Below are 21,247 nucleotides of genomic sequence, written 5' to 3'. Positions count from 1 at the left end.
CTTCCACCTACATCAATCTACTTTTTTTCCCCAGGATGAAATTCCTCCAGGCAGTGTGTGGGGAGACGATGGCTGTGTCGTGTCCAGCTTGCACAGAACTTTCTGCAGTGGGAGCATAGGCCCAAGGGAGCAGGACATCAGGAACCAGCACTTGAGGGGACACTGCCCAATACAGAGGCAGCTCAAGCCTGTCTGGGTTTTACTGCTCCTTTCCAGACTTCTCTGTCACTACAATAGAGTTTTAGGGAAAAAACCAAAATCCCAGCTAACTTTCAGTCTTATGCACGGCCTATGGATTTCTGTGGGACCAACAGTAAGAAAGCTGGTAATTACCATTTTTCTGTAACAATAAATCTGTAAAATTCCACAATATGAATGCAACCTAAACAGAGAACAGCCGTTGTGATCCACCTGGTCAAAACTGGATCACTTTTATGACTCTTTAGATTTTTATGTCTTTAGAGGGAAGAAAATTCAGTAGCACAGCACTGCAGTTGTTACAAACCCAAAAATACCTCTTAGAAACTATTTACACAGCCAGTGTAAAGGCTGGGCAGAGCTGAGCAATTCCCTACTGTGACAAGAGCTGACCTCTACAGAGGCACCAGCACTGGCCCTTAGAGCAGCTGACCCAGCTGACAGGAACACAGGTGTGCCCAGCCCAGCAGAGCCAGTCACCTATGCAGGAGCTGCCCTGCCAGCATTTTGGGTGTCACACACAACTTGGGCTGTGACCTTGGCCTCGAAGTTCCGCTCGGTCCCGCAGCTCCTCGGGCTCAGCCGCAGGTGGCTGCGGTGGCTGTCCCTGCGCCGTCGTCCCAGCACACTGCAGCTTCTCTGCTCCAAGCGGGGGCAAGGCGAGGGGAGCCTGCTCTGGCACACAGGGCAGCACAGGCTTCTGGCCTACAAGGGAAACACCTCACCCCTCTTTGCCAGTAGCTGAGAATTTAAGAACTGCATTTCCCCTCTGGAAAATTGTTGGAAGCAGAGGACAGGCAGGATTTCCCAACCTCAGAACTGGTGTGGTTCAGCAGCTTCCCTTGGCCACTCAGCCCATGAACCAAGAGGACTTTTCCAACGCAGCTGTGCCACGACCCCCTCCTGTGTGACTTGTGACATGAATAACCGGAACAGAGCAGAACTGAACGAACCCCCCTGCCCCGACGCAGTGGCCAATACCGAACTTTAATCCACACGTTCTTGCGAGGTGAAACCCTTTGGAACTGAAAAACCTGAGTAAAAGACACGGGTGAGCAGGTGCTTTAGCTGTCAGTCTTAAAAGCACTCCGCAACGGGAAGCTACTTACCAGTTCCGAGCCAGCTGTGCCCAGTCCCGTGCTGGGCCGCCTGACATCTGTGCCTCGGGCACTGCTCACCGCCGCTGGGTGCCCCGAAGCCCCCTCTGGTGGCACCGAGCACCGCTGCCGGCAGCTGTGCAGGTGAGCTCTGGAACCGCTGCAGCTCCGCGGCTGTTCGACTGCTCCCTCCTCACACCTCCTTTTTGTCACTTCCTTCAAAGATAACTTAGTGCCAGCTCTAATTCACCCGTGTTGAGCTGCTCTTAAATCGGTTTCAGTGTTAATTTTCACTGTTACCTGCCCCATCTCCTTCCACTTCAAATTTTATTGAACACTAGTGTCTGGCATGTGCTGCCTGCCCCGCTGCTGCTCTTAGCAAACCTCCATCAGTTCTAATCTGCACTGCAGTTAAGTTGCCTGTGTGCCAAGCCTCTACATTCAGGCACACAAAATAAACCTGTCTCTAATTTAGGACACTCAGAGGCAAAGGCCTGCCTTTTCTGCGGTGGTTTGTGTTCAAGGCAACCTGTAGCTCTATGCTGACGCACAGCTGTAGCTTTGACATACAAGCTTTATTTTAATCTAAATGTTACTGTAGTGATCCATCTGATCTATGTTAGACAACTGCATCTTCACTCTTGCCCCCCTCCTGAGGGAGAGAGGCACTATCTGCAGCAAAAAAAGGGCTTCTTATTTTCCAAACTGTTCATGGATTGGCATCATCACTCCTTGCAGGGACAGGCCATCTTCAGGTTCCAAGTTCAGCACAGATCAGACACAGCGAATCAGCAGCAAACTTGACTCAAAGTGCAAGTGATCACCTCAAAAAAATCCCTTTTATTTGGGGACTAGCAAAGAACTTTTTCACTGGCTGTGCAGTCAAGTAAGCAAGTTCAAAGAACTTAAGTAAAATTAGTAAAAGAAAGCAAAACAGCAAGAGGGTGGTGAGTGTTTTTAATCAAACTTTCATCACTTTCAGTGTTGATGATGAGATAAACCACCCTCATATGCACAGTGCCTCTGGAAGTGGTACCAGGTTTCTGCCCCCAACCCTTCCCCTCAGCAATGGTTCTCACACTGAATCCAAGCACCCCTGACAGCAGGAGTGCTGGCTTGCTGTCTCCGAGTGCCTCAGGCATGCTGGGTGCTTGAGAGGCACATGCCAGGAGCAGGGACCAGTTTTCCTAACTTAAAGAGATGGCAAAAATCTTCACGTGGCTGCCAGCCACAGGGCACGTGTAACATACCTTGTAGGGCAGAGAAGGGGAGCTCCAGTAGTTCACAGGCAGGAGATGAAAATGACTCCCCAAGGATCCCACTGCTCCTTTTAACTGGCTGGGTCCCAGGGGACGTTGGCTTCAGCACCACTATGGTCTGCCTCACTCCACAGGCAGGGCTCAAGCCTTGTGCCAGCCCCGGGCCAGCACAGCTCCTGCCAGTCTCACGACGGGAGTTCAGCACTGGAGCTGCCAGGTTATACTCCTGTACAACCCTTCCAAAGCCAGGTCTCCAAGGTGAATTTCTCAGAACTTCTGGCAAACTCATCTCAGGTATGCTGATTATTATTTGGTCTGTCAGCAGCCCTTCTGAAAACTCCTCTAGTTCAAGTGTTTAGGGCAGACCTACATACAGGGCAGCCAGGTGTCCCAGAAAGTGGCCAGTAACAAAATCAGTAATTCTTTTCATTTCCCTAGTACTAACTCAATACTTACTGCCTCTCAGGATGGGCCTACACTGCAGAATGCAGCATTAAGCAAGACACTTTGGCTTTCTAGGAGTCAATTCAGATGTCAGTAGTCCAGTTTTAACAGTATGGAACCTGGCACAGCCTGGTTTTCCCTGTGGGGAAGCACACCCAAAGGAATCCAGTTTACCTACAATCAGTCCTTGCAGGCAAACATACCTATGGCTTAAGAAGCAAAGTTTAAGTAAAATGTATTTTAAGTAAAGCTAAACCAACAGCAGTATATCCACATCCACTGCACTCAACAGTCACAACTTCAGCTGGTACGATCCTGCCTGAAGAGCAGCGTTAAATTGGCACCAGCCTATGTGCAGACAAGACCTGATTTTCTACTCTCCGTATCAGTACTTACAGCTCCCTACACCACTTTTACCTCCTGAGCCATAACTCCTGCCTTTAGTGCACTCTATTCTCCCCCTGCTCTCTGTAGAGTGGTTTCTTTCTTTCCTGTCTTCATGCTGTTATTACATAAAGAAAAAAAATATAAAGACACAAGGACATGCACACATAAATTATGCATGCTATAATCCTGCCATTTTGATACACACAGCAGTTTCTGCTGGTGGGGCATCCCAGTATCCCTGTGTTCCACTCTCAAAGTCTCCTTATTTTTTTAGAGGTGTACAGGAACAAACAGTCCAAGATCTTTAACTACACAAGCACAGCCTATTCCCTTTGTGAATCGCTCTTGAGTTCAGCTGCAGAAGAGATGAAATAAACTGGAAGGGGATAACATAAAGAAGCTGGTATCACCAGAGCCAGGAGTCCCACTTCCAGGAGGTGGCAGCTTTGTGTCTTCATAATTCCCTGCTGGGAAGCAGCAGGACCACAAACATTGTGGTTTTCTCTGAAGGAAACACTTCCCTTTCCAAACCCCACCCATTAAGAACTTCTGTGAAACACTGGTACCAAATAAGGTAGGACCATAATTTGCTATAAACTCACACTACATCTGTCTGCAGTTATGTAAACACAAATTTAGTGGTTTGGTGTGGTAAGTGCTTTTTACTCTCAAGTTCTACCACAAGAACAATAATTTAATGCTTCCTTTTGAGCTTTTATCTAATAAACCCTCCTCACTCTCCTGCACTCTTAGTTGCTCTTCTCAATAAAAGCAGGCAAGATATTTAAACAGTTTTAATACCTGAATTACCTGAGTAAATTATTGCTTCAGGTATTTAAGTCTAATAAATCAGGTGAATTTCAAAGCTTTGAAGCACTAATGAATAGTTAGTATACTTAGGACTGGGTACTTTAGAAACTGGGATACTGCAAATGCTTACCCTCTTCCCCTCCTTTGGGATTCATTTGCTATTTTAAAACTGCAGATAAAACTGCATTTGCTGCTGACTTCTACTTGACAATTAAAAGCAAAAAATATAGAAAAAAGTCTCTTTTACAAGTGTTGCTGTTGTAACATGGATCTCTGAACAATGTTCACAAATCTCAACAATCCACATACTTGTATAAATTTGGAAGCCAGAATGACTCCTGAAATGCAACATAGAAGCTGAGCACTGCGTATTAAATTAATACTAATTTTCCTAACAAAAGTAAAAGCAACTCTTCTAAAAGGGAATGTGACTCAGACCTAATTTCCTTTTATATGTGTACTTCAAACGCTGCCTGAAACTTTAGATTACTTGTACTTAACATTCATTTATCAAATCAAGCTGTTTCCCACTCTAGTTTTTAAATTAATTAAAAGCATTATTTACACTGGGTACATAAAGATGGAACACAGTGTCATTAATCAGGCACCAGATTCTGGTGTACAAAGTCACTTCCAAGTACAGCCCTAACTCATATCCCCAAGACATAGGAAAGTTTGGAAGTGAAGAAACACAGACTAATGTGGTAACTGACGGGAAAAAAAAAAAATTACTGTTCTTTACAACTGCACAGTACTAGCACCAAATATCCCTTTTTAAATAAATGCAGAAAAGGTTGGGAAAAGGGGCCTGGTGGTAGGGTTAGATGCAAATACACTACATGCTCCTACCACCCAGTACGTCTTTAAAAGTGACTTGATTTTCTTGCTACTACTTAACAAAACTATCTCATGGAATAACAAAATCTTGTAACTCACAAGTACAGAGCACATACATAAAATAAATCTATGCCTGAAATGATACACTGGCAGATGGAAAGAGTATTAGAGAGCAGTTCTGTTAATCAGGTTAAGTTTCCTTAATTCCTAAAAGGCCCTGTGCACCGAAGTTGCAAACAAGGATTTGGTGAACGTGGCAGCATTCTGGAATACTGCATTTGGAAGTCCTCTGTCTCCTGTGGACTGCAAGTCCTTCATAATCAATGTTCAGAAATGCACGTTTCTAAACAGGGAATTGCTTGGTTTTAAGATTTGCATCTCAGCCAGACTATGTTTGGTCCAATAAACTTGTTTTCCTTGACAGACTAGCTCAGACTTAGAAACTTCTCACTTTTAGATACCTGAAGTGAGACAATTCTCATGAATTTCTCTAATGCTGTAACTTTTAGGTTTTGAACACCATATAAAGATTTCTTAAAGAAATAAAATCTGGAAGAGTACTTTTGCACATGGTGCATTGGCAGCTTCTCAGGAAGATTACAGCTCAGACCTATCCATTGAAAAGCAGGACACATTTTTTTCACGAATACACAAACAATTTATCTGGGCATTTAGTAATGGCAGAGTTCCCACATATCAGTGCTACTTACCTTAAAAAAAGCAATCTGAAGCTCTTCCTTGCATTTGATATGAGAGTTCTTCATCACACGAACTAGGTTGGTCTCTATTTGTTACTAAAGTCTGGTATTCACATTATCTTTTGGAATCAATTTAACTATTTAGCTACAGGAATCCAGTTTTCTACTGGAAGTGGTTAAATCTGTACAACGTCCAGTGCGGTAAATCTTAAGAGCAATCTCCCTTAAAAAAACCCTCCAACTTTCTGCCTCAAAACCTGTTATTTCTGTTTCCTAGGAAAAAAACAAACCTTATAGGAAATAAGGACATTTTAAGTGAAATGATTCTATGGACACCTGTAATTGTCACAGTCAGAAAAACCTCATGTAAAATAAGCCCTTGCAGTTTCATTTGTGTCTTTCCACTAATTTTAGTTATGTATAAAATACTACTGCTTCTGACAAAAAAGTTAAGTTTCTTTAAAAGATTACTTAAAAATGGAAGTTAATTAAAATATATACCTTAAGGGAGTTTACTATAAAAAAGGCAAAGGGCCTAATACGCAGCAAAAATAATACAGAGAAAAATTACAACCATTTAACCACTTGAATGTGGGTAAAGACCATTAAAATATACCTGGTATGTGCTATGTTCATCAACAGCAATTTAGGGTAGCTGGTGTTCCCTCAGTGTTTCAAAACTGTAACTAGAAAATCTCAAATACTATTTATAAACTTATCAGTTACTTTACATATAAGTGTTCAATAACTAGGTTTACTTCTTAAAATAAAATGTAAATTGGCTGAAGTGTGGTTACAAAAGCTGTGAGAACTGAATTTCTGAATTAGTCTTCAAAGGAGTAAACATGAGGCACCAGAGGTCACGTGGTTTGTAACTGAAATGTCAGTTTTCATCTCAAGTTCCATAACTGCATTATAAAACTACTTAGATGGAGTGAACCAAAAAACATCATAAGCAGACAGACTTGTTCAGGCTTCAAAGCAGTATTTACTTACCTTTACATGAGTTACAAGGATGCTACTCAAGACCTGCAAAAATACGCAAGGCAGTGTCTCTGCCCAATGTCCAGTTGAGACGTGGTCTTGTGTGTGTGCATAATGTGTAGAATATGAACAGAGAAAGGGGAAAAAAAGATAATAGAGTTCTGCCTCCCCCCCAACATAAAAGTAAAGGATGGTCCTCAAGTTACTTCATGTAAGGAAGAAAAGCAGCAGGAATATACTTGACAGTTAAAAGCTGTTTGCAGAGGTGTCAAGTATTGTTGGATACCACGCTGAAGATTTCACTCTTGGCACCAGGCACTGAAAATGCAAGACCTGAGAGGCAGGTGCCAAATCTAAATTACAAAAATACAACTGAAATTAGTACAGGCAATTGCTGATTCACGGAACACACTGCGCAACCTTTTGGTAAAACTTAACACAAATGTGTCAATACTTACCTTCTAGATTAGAAACAGACACTCTTTATGGGAAAGATTTCAAGCTTAACCATGTAGTTTTCATCCAGGAATCAGCTGGGTAAATCAACAGGCTCTTAATCATACAACTGTCATATGATACAAATGAAACTCCTAAAAGTGTCTCTCATTTGTGTGTATCTGTGTGTGAATCTTTGAAGGTGGAGAGAAGTACCTTGGTGCCATGGAAAGAAAAAACCCCCAAATCCTAAACTCCCTAGTTTAGTGGAGCCAAGAATGGATGGGTATTCAAAGAAAATATGATTACTCAGGAATATCCCTAAGCCATACATACATTTGAACAACAGTGCAGGTGAAATGGCAGCAGTCTTTTCAGGCTTTACAGCATTGTAATTATGATCGCTGGCCCAGGACGGCGTGACGGGTTCTGCCACTGGCTCTCGAGCAGGAGCTTGGGTGTTTGCCTCAGTCTTGGCTGTGCTCACAACAGTCTTCTTCACATTCACCTCTCTTTTCTCAGGGAACTGTCTCTTCTGGTTTGAAACTGGTTTGATGCCCGGCTGTATAATTAAAAGTAGCTCGATTACTAATAATTGTCAAATATATTGCATTTTACAAACAAGCAGAGAGAGTTACACATATGTACACCAGTTTCTTTTATAGTAAACTCCTTACTTTCATAGTGCACCACTTGAAATTATTTGATTACTCCAAAAGCCAGTAATTTGAAGCTTAGTTTAAAAAGACAAAATTAATTTCAATTAATGTAAACTAAAGAGATGTAATTACTGAAAATCATACTTTTTTAAAGTCATTGCCATCTAGAAGGGTACCTTGCACCTTTGCAAGGAACTATCCCCATCTAGAGGCAATTACTAAGATTTTTAAAAAATGACAGGAGAACATTTTATTGTCCTTACCATAGACAAAAGGCAAAAGAATAAGAACAAAAAAAATAAGAGAAAGCTGCTCTTCAGTGCAGGACTTGACAGTTTTATTAAAGTCAAAAAGGAAAGCACAATAATAAAAGGAGAGGAGAAATAAGCCACAGTGCTCCAGGGCAACTGCTCTGGATCATGAACACAAGCTTACCTGCTGCTGAGGTTTTGGCATGCCAGGCTTTTCAGATTTTGGTTTGATCTTCTCTTTAGGTTTTGGTTTTGCATCTTTGCCAGAACTCAAGATCTTCATGGTGGCTGCAGCGTGTTTCAGGATGCAGTCGTTGCTGCAGTACACGGAGTCAGGCTGGGCCACATTGAAACAGCCAGGGCCAATGCACTTGGAAGCACCAGGAGCTTCAATTATCTACAGAGAGAAATGGAGTGAGGTCAGACTTCAAAGAGGCAACAGCAGGAACACGCCTCTATAACATAGAGAATGCTTACACAGCCCATGTGCAGACTGCAGCTCTGACCTGCACAATCGCCAGCCTAAGAACAACTGCTATTCATGACACAACACAAAAAATCCATACAAAGGTAAGAATTTCACTCCTCTAACAGATTACTTTCAGGATGTGCTGCATTTTCAAGTGGTTGGTCTGTTAGCACTGAGATAAAGGAAGCTGGTTTCCTACATTTTCAAATCCCACAAGGACACAACTGCTTTTTACTGATCCTCTACATCATGTGAGAAATGTCCTTAATAATTGCACAGCTGGGTTCTCAACAGCAAGGTCTTACTGTATCCCCATCCACTGCTGTCCTCAGCCATGCACATGTGCAAGAAGAAGCACTCAGATATTCAGGGGTACAGATTATTCTTGCACTAGAAGTTTTACCAATTTTAATTTTGAAAGTCTCCAAATACCATTCTTAGTGACAACTTTCACATACTGCCTACCCCTTACACATTTACAGGTTTGCCTGTGCAATCTGAATTCCTCTAGTTCAGAATCATTCTCCATTTATATCAAGGTGTTACAGATGAAGCACTTCCTCTTCCAATGTTAAGATTCAGAAAATAGCACATTACTTCAAAACAGAGTGCATTAATTCGAGGTCTAGAAAAACTTGAAAGCCTCTTTAGGCTCCAGTGTATCATCTCTGGGTATTATGCTTTTAGTCTCTCTTCTAAATTACTCCTAAAAACGATAGAACCAACCTGACACTCACAACTACTGTAATTCTAGACAATCTCTCCCCATTTTTAATTACTAACAGTAAGTTTTTCAGGAATATTTCCAGTTAAATAAATATTACTTGCATAGTGCAACTCACTTCTCTGCAATCAAAAGTCAGTACACAGCTTTATCTGCAGCAGCCTGATAAAACCTGGATTTGGGCATTTCCCCATCATGTACACACTTAACTGAGAAGTAAAGATAAAGAGCACTTGGTGATATCCGTAGCAGAGCCAACACCAACACCACTGGACTCTCAAAAACCTTTCTGTGTACAAAGAAGTACAAATGAATTTGAATACATTTTTGAGAATACTGTTTTCTACACTTCTCTCTTAAAATAGTAAGTATTTATATATTCAGCTCAAACTGTTCTATCTATACGTTAATCTCACTGCACTGCCACGGATAGCTCTGAAACCTAAAGGGCAATGTCCTAGATACTGGCACTACTACACTACCTGAGGCAGAACAAAGACAGCCACTGCAGCACTTCTTTTTTTAGATTCATGTACATTGAGCTGAAGAAGCTTCTCTGCCTTTCCAATTGGGCATGGAACTTTATATTACAAAACTTAAACTTCTTTTAGATTTTGAAATAGTTCAAAACACACATTTTTAGATTAAAAAAGGCAGTATAAAGAAATTCTCTATTTGCTAATAACCTAAAGCAGCATCAGGCCAAAAATCAGAACTTCAAAGATTAACTGGAAGTACAGCTAGAATTAACTAACTCCAATAGAGACTTGTCAAGGTTAATTTGAAAGTTTCACTACCATTAAAAATGTCCAAAATGTTTGAGATTATTTCAAAGACAGTATAAACCAGCACAGGATTCTAATATTTTTATTAAAAGAAGATCTCATTGTTTGACTTCCAAAACAGTATTTAGAAAGGGTGGAATAGCACAAACTACTTCCTTGCACCTATATAAAACTTTTAAATCCCTCACTTGAAACTAACAGTTTTAGTTCCTCTGCTAATAGACCTATAGATAAACTTCTGCTAACCAGCATTATTCAGTGGGCTGTTCAGCTTATGTGTAGCTTTAAAATCAAGTCATTGTCTCCATGTACTCAGTGAAACATGAAAAATAAGAAACAATTAAAATACTTACGGGTTGAAATATCTTTAGTTTTTTCTTCCCGCTTGGATTTGCAGCTTTTTCAATCCTACCCTTGATTCCTTGGTCCTCAACTGATTTTTGTTCAATTGTTCCTATGCTTGTGAATTCTGTGCCATCCACATTTCCTTGCTCCACTTTAGCTTCCTGCTGGTCTAGTTCTGAAACAGGCTCATCCTGTCCCTGGAGAATGGTGCAGTTTGGACAGATATAGTCCTCACCATTCCTCTCCAACAATCGCCCTCGAGCCTCAGAAATACCCACGCAGTCACCATGAAACCATTCCTCACATCTATCACAACAAATCATAAACCTGAAAAAAAAAACCCACCAAGGAACAGTGAAACACTGCGAAATAAAAAGACAATTAACATTCAATGGATATTTCGAGCAACACAACTTAAGCACCCCAATAAAGCACTAATGCATGGTTCTGCCTCACTGGTTATTTCTATATTTGTTTATCCTCTTTTAAGTATTTGTTATAAACTCCCCGCCAAAATTTAACAAACCCAAAAGCTCATTCAAAAAGTAAGCACTAGCATCTGGCTTAATTATTCATCACAGAAAAATTCCAATTCCTTACACTGTGTCTGCAGCTGACTCCTTTGCCTACCTGTTGTTATGAGGCTGACGACAAATACAGTACAGGGCATTTGGGTCGTAGATCTCGGACTCAGGTTTGCTTTTGGGCTGTTCTTCAGGTTCCTCATCTGAGGCCCCCTTTGCACCAAGGGCAGGCTTTTCCTCCTTCTGAGCCTCAAGATCTTCAGTGTCCTCCTCAGACACAACCACCTGACTCGCAACCTCAGTGCTGTCTGCAGTCTCAGGCTCTTGTTTGACAGGCAGCTCAGACGCATCGTGTTTTTCAGGTGTGACATCACCTGTTTTAGCAGGATCTTGTTCTGAATTCCTTTTCCTCAGGTGGTTCTGCACATCCTTCAACACCAGCTGAGGAGGTTTCTGCTCAACACGTTTCTTTCTTAGCCGATTCTGCAGTTCCTTTAGCGTTAACCCATCACTGTCACTATCAGAAGTAGCATCCTCCTCTTCCTCCTCCTCCTCCTCCTCTTCTTCCTCTTCCTCCTTTGCGGGTCTGCTTTTAGGGCTTTTCTGCTCCTTACAACTCCTGGTGCAAATCCTCCGAGTGACAGGTTTTGTATCTGGAGTGCTCTCAACACTGTCTTCGGAAGCAGTTTCAGCATCTGTGGCTGGACCAGAGGCTGCTTCACTGGAATCCTCCAGAGTAGTGGGAACACTCCTCCTCCCCCTGCGCCTCACCGTGGTCAGGAACTCTTCCACTCTCTCCGTGCGCTTTGGCTGCCGTCCACTCCTCCTGAGGTTTATGCCTTGTTGCTGCTGCTGTGGCTGCTGCTCACCAGAGTCCACATCAGCATCTCCTGCACCCTCTCTCTTGGCAATTGTGGTCCTCCGAAACCCCCAGGTTTTCCTGAATTCTTTACTTGTCGGCTTGACAGACTTTTGTTCTTCCTCATTGCTTTGCTCACCTTTATCATCCAACACTGATGCTAAAAACAAGGGAATAGTTAATAAAGTGGTGGTGATGAAAGATGTGTTTCCTTAAAACCTTTTCTCAACATGTTATTTTCTTTGTGACATCTATGTAGCTCTACTTCGTATGATGAGCCTCAAAACAGGTATTTTCTTGTGAATGTAATACAACAGCAGTAACAATTAAACACATCAATCACTGATCAATATGATAACATAATCCAGCTGTTCCTGTTAAAAACTCTCGAGTTATTTTAAATAATTTACATATATGTAACACACATACGTACACAATGGACAAATAAGCACATTTTCAATCGGAAAGGAAGAACTCTTACCAGGAGAACTGTTTTCCATGTTGTCAGTATTAGGTTCAGACTCTAATGGCACTGTGTTTCCAGCTTGTTCCATAGTACAGGCAACACTATCCCCACTCTGAAATGCTGAAGAGAAACATAAGGTTCAAAACTCTCATTCAAAAATATTCATAGCCTAAGTAATTAGTAAATATTCTGATCTTCGTATTAATTGTAACAAGCACCTGTATTTCAAGGCATTAATATTCTTTCAAAGTACAAAGTTAAATGTGTGGGTTTGGATACTGTACTGACACATTTTATTGAGTAGCCTCAGGATTTCTGATATTTCTCAAAAAAACCAACCAAACAAAAAACTCCTTCATAGTATGAACCTACTCCCTGGGGTTTGTCTGGGGAAAAACTCTACAGCAGTTCCACTCACTTTTCTGTGGAATGAAATGTAAGAAAGGCTGAAAACGTTTTTGTAAATAAGCATGTCAAGGACCAGCCTATGTGATCTACTAGAATGACCCAAAAAAACCCAAACTGATTCAGCAAAGAACCTCCAACTGTCACAGACTCAGCCACAGAAAAAAAGAAAATCTATGCTGACAACCACATCTCCATTTTCTCAAGTCTTTCCCAGCTTACTAGAAGACTCTCTTACTTGAGAAGGCAGAAGCAAATGAGAAAAATAAATGGAGGATCTGTATTCTGATGAATTCAGGAATAACCTGGCTTGAACAAGTCAATACACCTCCAAAGAGCTGCATGCCCTGGAACTGCTCCTAAGGGCACAGACACTGCGCTGCAGCCGCTGCAGCGACACTGCTCTCAGGGAACTGGAACGTGCAGTAGTAACTGCACCTCAAAGAATGGGCTACATAGAAACACTTACTTGAAAACAAAGAACACACCCCAACTCTCCCCAAGAATGTTTTTGGATATGTGTATCCCTGGCTGAGGAATTGCAAAGGTAAGCCAAAAGGGAACATGAGCAGAATTCCTAAGTAACAGCACTGAAGAATCAGAGGTTTCTAACAGCTGTACATAACACAGCTACAAGTTTTCAGAGACATCCTGCAGCAAGCTTTTCCCAGTTTTCCAATGTTCCCTGGGAATAAATGCCTCCTTATTTCATATACTTCATCACTTCTATTACTGTTCTGTCTTAACACAATCACTCCTCTGCAGTCCTCTGCTTTCAGTGTTATATTTAACACTGCTTCAACAGAAATGTTAAGGGGCAACGCTATGGAAACATAAAAATCTATGCAGATATGTTTAAAAAATTAACACCTCAGTTGTAACTGTGAATACTATAAATGTCACTGGAAAAGCAGCAGACCTCAGAACACTAACTTAAATAGTAACTGATTAGTTTTAACATCACAGACAGAATAAAAAGTGAATTTTAAGCCTGCAGTACACAGGTAATGAGCCCAAACTGTCTCAATCTAATATGAAATTCCTTTAAGTTCCCCCATTAAAAAATCACTAACTATGAATTTTTAACTTTTTTTTTTAACAGCAGAAAAATTATATTCGTACCAGAAAGGTCACAATATAATTAAGGGAGCAAGTCAAAACAGTTAAAGTTTACATCTTTTGTTTACCCTGAAATATGAAGAAATATTAAAAGCTACAAGAAGAGGTTACCCAAATTCTGAGATTTAAACTTCAGCTAAAATGTGAATAACTAAGAAGGCTCTCCAACATGCTCTCTACCTGACACAGCATCAGAGGTTTGAATGGTTTCTCCCTGAAGAGCTGAGACAGAGGAGGGCAGCACCAGATCAGAGTCATTCAGCATCCTCCAGCCAGCACATACTGAATTTCCTGACTCAGAAGTGCCACACTGAATCTCTGAGATCTCAGCAGGTCCAAAGACTATCACTTCTCTTTTTCCTGCTGGCTCCTGGAAAAAAGAAAGGGACAAAATAAGGCATTGATACATTTATTAACTCATCTTACTGTTTTTTCCTAGATTTGGAATTGTTTTGCTTCTATTAGATTACATTATAAAGCAAATTCCATTATTTTGTTTTCTTCACAGTTTTGCACTTTCAGAAAAACAATGGAACTGGAAAAAAAAGTCAAAATTAAGCAATACCACCTCCCCACCTACCAACAGCTGAGACTTTCAAAAGAAATACAAAATATGATTGCCCTCTCATTAATTCATTTAGATCCAATTAGGATTTCCAGAACAGCAACAAAACTGTAATGAAGAATCTATTCTGTGTGCAGTATTTAAAAGCATTCTGAGAGTGGAATTAGTACTAAGTGCAGGTTGTCAATGAAAATACAGAAATGCTTTTACACTCCATTAGCATGGCCCAAGTTAGAGAAGGGCAGATTTACTGATTTATACAAAATTTCATCATAGGAGACACTGCAGCTTCCAGCACCTGAGTTTGAACACCAGTAGAAAATGCCTGCATTAACCCAAAGTAGTCTACCAGACTACAGGAGCACCGGAAAAGAATTTGGGAGGAAAAGGAGGACCAGCTGGACAGAATGAACTGGACTATCCAATAAATTAGTGAAGACAAAAGAAGGAAACTGAACACAGACCCTGTGTGTCAGCACTATGCTGTTAAAAATGCAGGGCAACTGCCAGAGCAGGTGTAGGACATAACTAAAACAGTAATAATTCTCTGAAAGGAATAAAAATTGGTTGTTAATACTCCAGGTGAGGAGACATATACATTTTAAAATAGGTTAGATAATCCATCATAGACGTGCCAACACATATTCTGACTTTTATTTTTAAGCAATACCTTTTGTTTTTTTCCAAATCTCTGAAGCCCCAACTCCTAAAGCATCTGCGCTCTTCAAAAACCACTTTTTACTCCCTAAGCAGTGATCATACCTAGGTGTTCTCCAATATTACTGCCCCAAAAAACAAGGAAAGGGGAAAAGACAAACCCCTTCCTGAATGTCATTTTCATCAGTGGATCGTTTTATTTCATGAACTGTAAATCTCAAGATTTGTGTGACTGCGGCAAAGCAGAATTAGTAAAAACAACAGGAGTGTTGAGCTAGATTCACACCAGTATTTCTTCTTCCCCCTGCGCCTTTTCTATAGGGGATTATGTACATTCTTTGCCTCAGCCAACCACTACCACTCCAAAAACAGTAGGAAAAATAAACAACAAAATAGAATAGAACACACTAATTATAAAGACCCTGGTGCTGTATCTCATGGCATTGAATACCTGCTCTAATAGGTATTTTGCTCCATTGTCTGAATCAGGGATTATATCCAGGGAGTCCATCACTGAGTTTAAAGTGTCTCCTTCCACCGTGTAATTGTGTAAGAACCTTTCAATCTCCCTGTTCAGAATCTCCAACTGATCACACATCATGCAATTTTTAAGTGATATGCCTAAAGGAAGAGGAAAATCAGCTAATCACTTCTTAACTGTTTTAAACTATGAAACAAACTAAGCCTCTAGCACACACAGAAAGTGCCTCCTGTTTGGGTAATTTACACTGAAGACAGAACTGTCTGAAGGGCTGTGTTCACAGTGCTGCACCTGGGCATTCAAGGCCCTGTGTGCAAGGTGCTCTCCAGATTAGGTTTGAGTCACTAAGTATCACTACAACATTTCAAACCCAGAATCAGCACCATCTCTTAGGAGACACAGCTGGTTGAACCCAAAGTGCATTTTCCAGTGTCAGTCACTGCCCACCCAGGGCACAGGCTCCAGCTCTGATTTAACAGCGAACAGCATTAACATCAGTAATACCTGAAAACAAAGATTCCGTGCCAGAATCATCCTTCCTTTTGCTCTAGTAGATAGTATCTAATTGCTGTTACCCATATTATCTCCATTACCTACAAGAAAAAATTTTTACGGAACTCCAATTTTAAAATAATTCCAAATTTGAGAGATATAAATATACAGCGCACTTCACTAACGTTACAGACCTCATATGTTCGCTGTGAAATGCCTGGTTGTTTCTTATTATTATTTAGTATCTCATCTCTTTCCTTTCCCACGTGGTTCAAAATATTTTTCATGAAAAACAGACGAAGTTTCAAACTTACTTTACACAAATCTGCTCTTACAGAATTGCACCTTAATACAGGCTAAACTTAAGTGCCTAGAAGAAGCTGCAAAATCAAGTATTATCAAAACACAAAAGGATGAAGCCTTAAGTCACAATTACACTTTGCACTTTTAAGCAAATGTTCTACAAACTGCCTGCAAAAATATTTACAACATACAGCAACTTTGGAATCTTCAAATACCTCTTTCTCTTCCAGATTCAGTGGGACTTTTTGTTCATTTTGTTCTGTTTGTTCTCAAGTTCACTGTTCAACTGCACCTGACATGTTGACAGAAATATCAACTGAAGCAGCAACTGGAAATCTTGTTTTAAATGAGCTGAACATCCATGATAACTTTATTTCTCCTAACACAATATATTAATCATATTTCTGAAATTGGAAGCTCCAGCTGGAAACTGAAAATTACTGTATTTCCCCTAGTAGATTCCCATCAGCATGATCCTCTCTTTCTATCTATATGTTAGGTAACTATATCTAGTTTTCTGCAGAATATTAGAAAGGATAATTTGTTCCTCTGAAAAAACTGAGGCAAGAGTCTCTATAAATGATGGGATAAAAAGGCAAATTAACATTAACAGACATATATTCATAAGGCCCTCTGGTTCCTGCTGAGGTTCAAAGCTTCTGTGAGAAGTAGTCTCCAGGGGGAAAATGTCTAAGGTTTTTAGACCAACTATAAATGAATTTAGAAATACAAATCAGGGGTTGCTGCAGTAGCATGAGCATTCCAGTGAAACAGAACAGTCACTTAACTGAAGTGGAGCATAAAGCTGATGCACAGCATCTCAAGAAAGAAGGTCCAGTCAAGGAAATATTTATTTAGTTTTTTCCTCCCTCATTAATTTTCAGGCAAAACGTTTCAATTTTTCCAAAAAAAGTTCGGCACTTGATTTCATTCTGGACTTAAATTCCAGAAGCAATTGAAGCACAGAGGTATTGTACCCTAGAAAAATCACAGAACTGTCACAAGCTTTTAATTTCAATTATGGTCAACTATTCTCAGGCAGTAACAAACCCGAAATCACAGGGCTGCCACACTGCAGGAGCAGAGAGCCCAGCAGTCCCATTCAGTAGCCCTGTGGATTCTCCAACTACTGCAAACCCTTGTGGTTCTCAGAAAACACAGACTGAAAAAATTCCAGAGCAGACTCGGCAGCCAGTTTAATCAGAGATGGAAAAGAGAGTCCCATATTTCAAATCCTGCTACTGCAACACCTTTCAACACATTAAAAATCTCATCTCCAACATACCTTCATTAAACAAACAAAAAACCCGCTTGTCATCTCCCTCTCACATTCAGACCAAACCTCATCGAAGCACACTCTTATCTACTGCCTGCCATTGTGACTCAGCACTTAGAAATCTCAGGTGAAAAAGGACAATTACCTCTGCCAGTAACACAGAGCTGAGATATTCATGGCAGGATGGGCTGTGAAGACACCTGGATCTGCTGTTGCTAACTTCATTAAGCCCTTTTTAGGATGCCCAACATAACATCTTCATCTGAGGTGACAAAGTTTTTCAAGAACACCAACACTGGCCCATCTTTTTGTGTTTGTATTTCTAGATAAAGGCCAATTCAATAAATCATGAAAAATATTCATTCGGATCGGGATTTCTACTTTTAGTCTTTCTCATTTCCCTGAAGAGGAAATAAAAAACTCAATAGGTCCTCTGACAGCATCAAGGTTTTGTCTCTTCTGGAGCTGATAGTTTTAACTACATTAAGAATTCCCTGCTTCAGGTAACTGAGAAGACTTCACTCTATAAAATGATTTTGAAAGGAAGCCTAGTAGTAAAACCTTTAACATGTACTAAAAGTAACTTCATTTCTTGTTTATCTGAGGACTTGTGTACAAAAATAGTCTGTCAGTATTCCGGATAAATTCTTCAGATTCAGTTTACTGGGGATTTTATTTAGTGTTTGAGGAATAAGTATGAAAGACCAGAGATCTTTATTCCCTCATTCTCACATCTAGATAGCAAAATAGGCCTCATCTTATTCCTTGATCTTGGATGTCAACACTCAGCCAATTTGCTGTGATCTGCACCAATACTGGTATCTCATTAGGGATTATACCAGCCCCTTGCACGAATACTTTAGTCCAAATGATTACTATCTGAAACCTATTCATTCTCTTATCTGCTACTCACATGGAGAACTCTACAGAAATGTCAGTGATTTTGAAAGATCACACACATACTCACCCCTACACAAACACCCATGGAAGGAAGATTCACTCCTCTTTAAGACTTGTGATAGACAATATTTACATCTTCTAGATTTTAAAAGTCTTTATACTGAAACTCCCGTTATCGTTTTAGATACATTATGGAAATGCAATGGCCATGCCCAAGGACAGGACAGAAATCTCAACAACCGCAATGGCCAGCATAAGGTTCTGAACATGAAAGTTGGTGAGAAGGCAGACTCTTCTCATGTGCAAAGAAATCCAAAGCATGATTTCCCACCACCTAGGTTTTCAAAGCAGGTATATTCATCAGTGACCAATTTCATGTCCATGTCCTAATGCAAATACAGTCTGTTCCACTATATAAGATACCAGCTTAAGTTAGAATGACTTGTACCTGGGTTTTGGTTATGTTTTTCTATGGGTTTCTTCAGAATTAGCTTGATATGCAAAGTACTTGGCTGAAACAAAGATATCCCAGTCAGGTTTCTTAAATATCAAAGAAACTGCAGGAAGTTACAAACAGGGAAGAAAGCATCCTTGTCAGAATGATGTAACAGTTATTTCAGTCACAATTTATGTTATTTTCTCATTTTATTCCCTGTAAAGAGTTACTGGGCTTGGCCTGCGATAGCCTTCTTTAAGTGTTAGAAATTCCTAATCAGCAAATATAGTAATACCACGCGAGGAAAAACAAAATAGTCTGAGAACTCATATAAGGATATAATTTCTGATGCACATAAAAGAAATGTTGGTATGTCTTAGTTGATGCATTCCTACTCAGAAGACTGATCCCATTGAAAGTTATTTTGCATCCCTTTTTGGCAAACATGATAGCTGGGAAACCTGCTAAGCAGCAGCAAAATTAATCCCTTGCATCAACAAGCACTGCAAAAGCAGCCCAAAGGATGCCAGTAGGGCATCACCTACTCTGTACAGGAACAAGCAGTTCCAGTGAGACCAGGGACAAAAGTGCAATCCAGTGACCCCCAAGAACAGCAGGAACAGCTTCTGCCCTGGCTCTGGAGATGTTCCCTCCATCTGCTCAGCCATGAAAGATACAAGAACAGATACTCTACTAGCATGGAAAGCAACAGAAAATCAGACCCCCCACTACAGCCAGCACATGGCCTTTTATTTTCATGTAAAACATATCCACTGCTCACTAAGTTGTGTATCCTAAGAAGGCAGGCTGACATCTTCCAAACAGTTGTGAAATGGACCTTGTGACAAAGAGAGGCAATGAGAGTTGAAGAACAAGAGGTCACAGTCCTAAAAGTTAAGTCTGGATATTGTGAGACAAGAAAATTGTTGTGGTCCTAACTTCTCCCCCTCACTCCAAATAATTTATTATCTCACTACTTGACTGCCATAGCCAAGCTGCAGCTCAAGGTCAAAAGTCCAGACATTCCTGGTAAATACAAAGATTTTATGCCAGAAGTTCACATTTGAAATAGCACATTAAAAATTGAATTTGCATAAAATCACAGTATTTCAATGCTTATTATAGTTAGACCTAAAAGAACAAAACCAAAGAGAAACAACACTACAAAGCACTTATCTCTAAGTGCTTTGCTGGCTATCATTAACCAAAGTAAATTAATTTCAAGATTAAAAACAAAGCCACCACCTCCTCTACCCACAATACTAACAACTTAAAAGTGGCAGTTCTTTCCTTTCTATTCTAGAGTCAATGTATTATTCCCATTTAAAAAACTTAAAAAGCTTGTAAATTTGCAAGATGTAGACTGAGCAGTAGCACAGTCATGCTCCCCAAGAACAATCCAGCCCAATTTAAGAAACCTGCACTCTTAAACACTGCAGGAAGCAGTAATTATTCTAGGCCAGTAGAACAGTTCTATACAGCCAAATTAAGAGAAATTATCACCAAGATCTGGTTTTAAGGTAGCTTTTAGTATCAGGATAGTATTTCAATCTCTGATGCACAGAGCATAACAGGGTATTAATTTGTCAGGGATGGCACCACAGACACCTACAGTCCAGTCTCACACCACACCTCAGTTCACCCAGACCTGCTGCTTCTGCCCTCGCCTCCCTGTCTCCCATTACAGAGAGATTCTAGTCCTTGTGAAGCCTCGTTTTTCAATGTTGGGGAGTACCCCATCAAGTCCCTGCCAAAAGTAATGGAAAAGAACTCACTGGTTTAGGGGATCAGGCTGGCCCAAGATAGAATGGTTGAACCGCAGAATGAAGAATCTGCACCCTTTGAAGGTGGTGGAAAGAAAGGGTGTTTATGGTACCCACACCACAGGAGGGCAAAGCTCCCTGAGGACACCTGAGCACTCCAATGAAGTGAGATGACCAGAGGGAGCAGGTGAGGAAAAAATTAATCCAGAGGCTTCTACACATCTGTTGAGATCCCCTTCCTCAACCTCTCCAATGTTTTTTTGAAGAAATCTTTGAAGGTACTGTAGGACCCTGAGGTGTAATGATGTGGTGCCAGAACTGTTCAGTAGAGCCCATCGCTACTACCTCTCTGCACCCAGGACACTCAGGACATTTCAGTGTAGCTTTGTGGTCTGCAGACTTTCTGCCTGTTTTTATGTTTGGTGCTGAAAAGTTATTTCAAATGTTCATGGTATGGTGCAAAACACTCATCCTGTCTTGGTACAGGAGAGCCCATTAAGTGCACATTCACATGACACCACATACCACCAACACACAGTGTTGACGCCAATGAACTAATGAGATTTAAAATGTAAACAAACATTAACTACTCTTTAAAAATTTTCAAATATGCAGAAAC

The 21,247-nt window shown here is 40.6% G+C and overlaps 1 protein-coding gene across 3 annotated transcripts in view; it reads right to left on the bottom strand.

Moving 5' to 3' along the window:
- DIDO1 (death inducer-obliterator 1) overlaps window positions 1–21,247 on the bottom strand; it is a 48,792-nt gene that overhangs the window by 22,020 nt on the left and 5,525 nt on the right. For all 3 annotated transcript variants that reach the window (XM_032126863.1, XM_032126862.1, XM_032126864.1), the window contains exons 2-7: window positions 13,936–14,125; window positions 12,247–12,351; window positions 11,013–11,925; window positions 10,391–10,709; window positions 8,244–8,456; window positions 7,486–7,711 (exon numbers count right to left, since the gene is read on the bottom strand). In XM_032126863.1, coding sequence (XP_031982754.1) covers window positions 7,486–7,711; window positions 8,244–8,456; window positions 10,391–10,709; window positions 11,013–11,925; window positions 12,247–12,351; window positions 13,936–14,020 — 1,861 coding nt within the window. In that variant the 5' untranslated portion in view covers window positions 14,021–14,125. The remainder of the gene's footprint in view (window positions 1–7,485; window positions 7,712–8,243; window positions 8,457–10,390; window positions 10,710–11,012; window positions 11,926–12,246; window positions 12,352–13,935; window positions 14,126–21,247) is intronic.

Source organism: Corvus moneduloides, chromosome 17 (genome assembly GCF_009650955.1).
Source record: "Corvus moneduloides isolate bCorMon1 chromosome 17, bCorMon1.pri, whole genome shotgun sequence".
In the NCBI taxonomy this organism is placed as follows: domain Eukaryota; kingdom Metazoa; phylum Chordata; class Aves; order Passeriformes; family Corvidae; genus Corvus; species Corvus moneduloides.
Note: the sequence above shows the minus strand (reverse complement) of the source record. Positions and strands in the feature narration are given on the sequence as shown.